This window comes from Cystoisospora suis, assembly GCF_002600585.1.
Source record: "Cystoisospora suis strain Wien I chromosome Unknown contig_3406, whole genome shotgun sequence".
Taxonomy (NCBI): Eukaryota; Apicomplexa; class Conoidasida; order Eucoccidiorida; family Sarcocystidae; genus Cystoisospora; species Cystoisospora suis.
The window spans coordinates 2655-8564 of NW_027156201.1; the positions used below are offsets into that span (position 1 = coordinate 2655).

A 5910-nucleotide genomic window follows, 5' to 3' on the forward strand; every position below is an offset into this window, starting at 1 on the left:
CACACTATTGTTAGTATCGCGTCGTACACTTCTGCCGTCCGGGGTAGTCCGACAATTAAGTCTATGCTAATTTCCTCCCACGGTACTTCTGGTATTTCGAGTGGTTGTAATAGTCCCCCACTTTTCTGCCTAGGGGCCTTATTCTTGGCGCATTTGACGCATGCTCTCACAAAGGCTTCTATGTCGCTATCCATCCCTGGCCACCAGAAGTGTTCCCTAACTGCCAATCTGGTCCTATCTATTCCTGGGTGTCCGGTTAGAACTTGGTCATGAAACTGTGCGAGGATGTCCTTTCTAATTTCCCCCCTGGGCACACAGATCCTCCAGCCGGGCTTTGCCCGGACCCAGAGGAAGTTATTATTCCATGCATATTCGCGGCGATTGTACCACACATGGCCTGCCTTATGTTCACTGATCGGCTCTCCCTCCACGTGGTCACTCTTATCGGTTGCTACGCGGAAGGGAGTAGAAAAGTCCCCGCACCTTTGGTAACATCTCTTCCATCTCAGGAATTCTTCAGCTAGTCCTCTTCCTCTCGGTTGTGGTCGCTCGCCTTGAACGGCTGCCAGGAGGTCTGGCCTCCGGCTAATGGCGTCCGCTACCAAGTTCTGCTTCCCGGGCTTATATACTACCCTTAGGTTGAAATCCGTTAGCTTGTCGATCCAGTACCCTAAGCGTGGTGTTACTTCTTCTGTAACAGCATCCTGCTGAGGGTTGCATGGTCCGTCTCCACCATCACTAGTTTCGTCCCCATGAAGGACTTCCACTTTGTTAATGCGTACACTATGGCAAGCAGTTCACTCTCATATGCCGGGAGGAATTGGTCTCGCGTGCTTAACTTCCTGGATTCGAAGGCTACCGGCTGCCCTTCTTGTTCCAATACTGCTCCTATTGCATGTTGTGAGGCGTCCGTCTTGATAACCATTGGTTTTCCGGGGTCGAAAATGTGTAAGTTAGTTGCATGCACTAGGCTGTCCTTCAGGTCGTGCACCGCGCGGCTATGTTTCGGTCGCCAGTGCATGTCGGAGGTCTCCTTTAGTAGTTGGTGTAGCGGGTGGGCTAACTTGTTGAAGTTCGGGATCAGCTTCCTATAAAACCCGACCATTCCTAGGAACCCTCTTAGTTGTTTTTTCCTGTCTTTAAGCACCTCGGGCCAATCGCGTACAGTTTCCACCTTCTTGGGGTCCGGGGATACCTTTCCTGGCTCTATCACGAAGCCCAGGTAGGTCGCGCGCTGGTTCGTTATCTCGCACTTGGCGGGGTTGAGGTAGAGCTGGTGCTCCCGCGCTCTTTCGAACACTGTGCGTAGGTGGGCGAGGTGCTCTCGCTTGGAACGCGAGTAGATGAGCACATCATCTCGGTACACTATCACGAAGTCATCCAGTTCTCTGATGAAGGTAGAGTGCATTAGATGCTGGAAGGTTGAGGGTGCCCCGGCCAGTCCAAAGGGCATCACCTTAAACTCGAAGGTGCCATAGCGTGTTCTGAATGCGGTCTTTCACCGATCCTGCTCCACCACCTCGACTTGGTAGTATCCCTTCTGGAGGTCCAGCTTACTGTACCATTGTGCTCTGCCTAGCTTGTTAATTATATCTTCGATCCTGTGGATGGGGTAGCTGCCCTTGATAGTGATCCCGTTGAGTGCTCTGTACTCGATAACCAGTCGCAGGCTTCCGTCTGACTTCCCTACAAAGAATACTGGGGCCGCTATTGGCGATTGCGATGGTACGATGAATCCCTTTTCTAGTAGATCCTTCAGGTATTTCTTGAGTTCCTTGAGTTGATCCTCTGGTAGGTGATAGCATTTCTTGGGGTATTCGGGTATCCTTCCTGGAATCGTGGGTATTTGGTGTTTAATCGGCCTATCCTTGACTGCCCCGGCTGGTAGTTTTCTGAAGATGTCTTCGAATTCGTCCACTAGCTGTGCGAAGTCGTGGTCGAGCTTCGCCTTCCCCTGGTTCAGTAGCTGGCTGGGTGGAGGTTGTTGTACTTGTCCCACTGTTAGGCATAGTTCAGTTCCGATCTCGTGGTGATTGTTGTCCGTTCCCGTTTCCACTTTGGCCATGGCTATGAATTCCACCTCATTTCGCTTGATCCAATTCCTTAACTGAATCATTGGGCATTGTTCGATAGGTCTCCGGTCTTCTGCCCCTTGCGGGTCTTCCTTCCCTTCTTTAGACAGAGTGGTTTCGTGGTCGCTTCCTTTCGATTCTCTTACTCCTGCTATCCTGAATGGTTGCTCCTCCAACCCCCTTCCATTCGCGGATGGTGGGGTGGTTCTGGTTTTGCGTGGTTTCGAGGCCCTCTTCTTGGGGGTCGTTGGGGGTTCTTCCTCTTCGTCCTCAGACGTTAGAATGAAGGGTGTTTTGTCTTTGGGGTCCTTTCCCTTTGCCGTCCCTTTCTTGGCTGGCCTTGGAGTGGCCCATGTGAGGTTCGGTAGTTCCTCTTCCGACACCATTGGTGGCTTCCTGGGTTCCGCCATTGTTTCGTTCGTGAGTCTCCACTGTCCCTCCGTTTGCTCCGCGCCTGGTGGGTGTTGTTCCGGGTTGTTAAAAGAGAATTCACCCTGCGCAGAGGAGCAAATCATTCTGGTGCCCGCTATGAAGTCTATGCCCAGTATTGCTTCTTGCCTTATCTTCGCAATGATAAGAGGGTGTGTTCCCGTCCACTCAAATATATCTAACTCCGCTCCCAATAGAACCTCTGTCGCCGTGCCTGGCTCTCCTGTCGCGCCTTCAAAGTGGTAGGCTTCCTGCAGCGTGAGGGCCGCCCAGCCAGCTGCTTGCACTAGCTCTATGCTCACAAAGCTGCGCGTTGCTCCGCAGTCGATCAGGGCTTTTACCGTCCTTCGATTGATTCGTATGGTCACAATGGACGGTTCGTGTTTTACTGCTGGCAGCTTTACCCCCTGTTTTTCCTGTTTCTCTACGCGTTCGCTGTCCCCCGGTGGTCCTTCGTGCCCCGGCCTGCTAGCTAGCCCCCCCCGGCCTGCTCTCTTTCCCGGCCCTTGGCCGGTCTTTGTCCTTCCTTTCCCTCTACCCCGTTTTTCCGGTGTCCCGCTAATGATATAGCATCCTTCTGCGTTCCTGTTTACGCTTGCTTCCTCAACTTATGTCGTTTCCGCACTTTTCCGCTTTCGTGAGCAGGTTCCGAGCTTCGCGGCTTGCCGACGGTGCTTGCATGCGTTTGGGTTCGGCGGTTTGGCGTTCCGGGCTCATTTTTTCTCGTTTTTCTTCCTAATCGTTCCCATTTGTGTTTTGGTGCTGTTTCTTCTTCTTTTTTGCAGGTTTCTTTGCCCTTATAGGCTCCTTGGAGTCCTCCCCTTTGTCGTTGGGCGCCTCAGCCACGCGCACCCCTTTGGGCCGTCGGTTCGCCGCCCCTCGGCTAATCTTCGGTTTGACTTTGCCGCCGCGCGGCCACTTCTAAGGCCCTGGCCGTCGCCTCGCTCTGCCTGCCTGGTCTCGGGTGGTTGCGCCACCCTGTTACGACCCCCTTTGGTGGTAGTGGTTTGCCTGGGCTTTCGCTTGTGTGCAGCCAGTGGCCGGCCCGTCGCGTCTCCTGGCTTGTCCTGTCCCTCCGCCGGTTGGTCATACCCTGTTTTTCTGTGTTTTTCCCTTCTTCCGGGGCTGGATCTGAGCAAAGTTCCCGTTTTCGCGGCTGTTTTTTGTATTAGGCCTTCCTCGGCCTGTACCCTTGCCTTCCTGCTTCTGCCTCTCGCTTGGTTGGCCCGCGGTTGGTCCTGTCTGCGCCGCTGCTGTTTACTTCCTCTCCATTTCCGCCTTTTCCTTGGGTCCTATCCTTTGTGCGGACTGCTTTCTCCTTCAATTTATGCCTTTCCGGCCGCAGCCATTCCTCTACTTCTCTTACTCTTTAGTTCCTCCCCTCCTTTGTGTCTATCAGAACCGCGTCGCCGCCTCGGGTCTTGGTGATTCCGTTGCTCCTGCGTCTGCTGCATGCGCCTCCAGATTCTTCTTTTAGGAATTTCGCCTTCGTTCTTCGTTTCTGTTCCTTCTCCGCGGTGCTCCGTGTTATTGCGCGTAGATTCGCAGGTTCGGAGCTGCTTCGGAGGTTGTTGTGGAACCTCGGCGGCCATTCGGCTATCGCATGCGTCCGGCGCTGGTGTCCGTGAGCTCTCCTTCCCGTGTGTTTCGACCCTTAAGTTCATTATGTCGTCCTCTGAGTCCGAGCCGTGGCTTTTTTTGGAGGAAATTTCGGGTTTTCGCCCTAGGAATCCTCCCCGTCGATCTCCCCGTATGACCGAGATCCTATATTGGGTGAGCGTAGCCCCGTCGTTGGTCCGTTGTTGCTCCCGGTTGTTGGCTGTTGCTCCAGTTCTTATTCCTACCGCCTTACTCGTGTCCTGATTCGCTGCTGCGCTATCTCCTTCATGTCTACCCGCTGCTGGGCTGTGTTGCTTACGTTTGTTCGCTGCTGAAGCGTCTAGAACGCCCAGTAGGCCTCGCTTCAGCGTGGTCTGTCTCGTCTTACGTTGCTTCCGGTGGCTCATTTTCCGCTTCCCCTGTGTGAAGTAGTGTGTTTGTGCCTCCCTGCAGGACCGCTTCTCTATCGACATCCCTAAGGTTGCCCGCTCAACCTTCCTTAGGCCTCGATACCATCCTGCCGTGATAGTTCCCTTTGGCGTGCGCTCTGCGCAGCGTTTCCAGCCATGTTTCCCGTTTCATGTAGGTATCTCCATTCCTGGTGGCGGTATCGGATCCTGTTGGTAAGTCTCCGCATGCTGCTGAGCTGCCTCTCGCCCTCGTCCGGCCATCCGTCTGCTGTTTACGCCCTCTCGATCGGTCAGCGCGATTTTCCGTCTTCGGCAGTTGTCTCTTCCCTCAATCCCCTGCTTGCTAGGAGGCTCGATTCCTCCCGCGTTTGCCCCAAGGTGTCCTTCTCCACGCGGCCCGTGCGTCTTACATGCCCTTTTCCTCCTTTAGCCGCCCTAGGGCGTGGGATCGGTGTTGTTCCTTTAGGGGGTTTCTTCGTTCGTGTTTCGCACTTAGCTCCTCCTTGTCTTTTCTTTTGTGCTGCATGTTTTGTTTGTGTTGTAGTTGTGTGTTTGTTCGTGCTTGCAGGGTCTATCGGAAAGATAAGTTGGAGTTCGAGGGCAGCTCCCGCTACGGTGAGTCCCTCCCTCGGGAGATCTTAGCGTCCGGCTACTTCCCCTCCCAGGTCGTTCCCTTTGTGTTGCTAGCATCATCTGTGGCCTTAGGCGCCCGTCCTGCAGGTGACGTGTCGCAGTGGCGCCGGGTAGCGATGTGGTCCACCCCGTACTGCAAGGCTGAGCGTCACGAGTACATCCGTTGTGGTGGCCTGGGGTGCACTTCGTTCGTCTCCCTTTCGGAGAACGAGGTGAGTTCTTCTCTCGTTGCTTCCCCAATCTAGTGTTTGCTCTTTGGTTCTTTTCGCGGCTCCTAGAGTGTGGTCTTGCTCGCTTGCTGCTTTTCTCCGGTTTCTTCTCTGTGTTTTGTTGTCCTGTTTTCTGCCCCTCTTGCAGCGCGAGGCTTTTCTTGTGGAGTACTGCTACGTCGATAGCCAGCGTCCACCAGTTACCGAGCTTATTCTCTCTCTCACACGCTGTTGGCGCCATCTGGGCTGTCCCTGGCCTTTGGAGCACTCGACTAGGCTTTTTCTGACCATCCACCCGCCCCCCGGGTGTGATACCCTGTACTACGAGTATTTTGCCACTGGCCATGCTTCCAGCACGCCGGCTCGGCCCTATGAGGTCTCTCCCTCTCGTGTTGACTACTCCGCCTTTGCGGTCTTGTTTGCGTCTACCCCTCGCTCCTTGCCTGGGCTCGACGCCACTCCGCGTCTTTCGAGCACTCCGCCGAGCGTTGAGCTGTCTTCGTCCTCTTCCTGTGTTGCTGCGACGGTTTCTACGGCCTCTTCTCTTGCTGAGAGTGT

The 5910-nt window shown here is 54.5% G+C and overlaps 1 protein-coding gene across 1 annotated transcript; it reads right to left on the reverse strand.

The window, feature by feature from the left end:
- Positions 1 to 682: 682 nt before the first annotated feature.
- On the reverse strand, positions 683 to 1565 carry CSUI_006670 (retroelement; the record flags this gene model as incomplete). The annotated part of the gene is made up of 2 exons (XM_068066824.1): positions 683 to 1484; positions 1558 to 1565. 2 exons carry the CDS (start codon positions 1563 to 1565, stop codon positions 683 to 685), a joined length of 810 nt encoding a protein of 269 aa, XP_067921200.1.
- Between the last annotated feature and the right edge of the window lie 4345 nt (positions 1566 to 5910).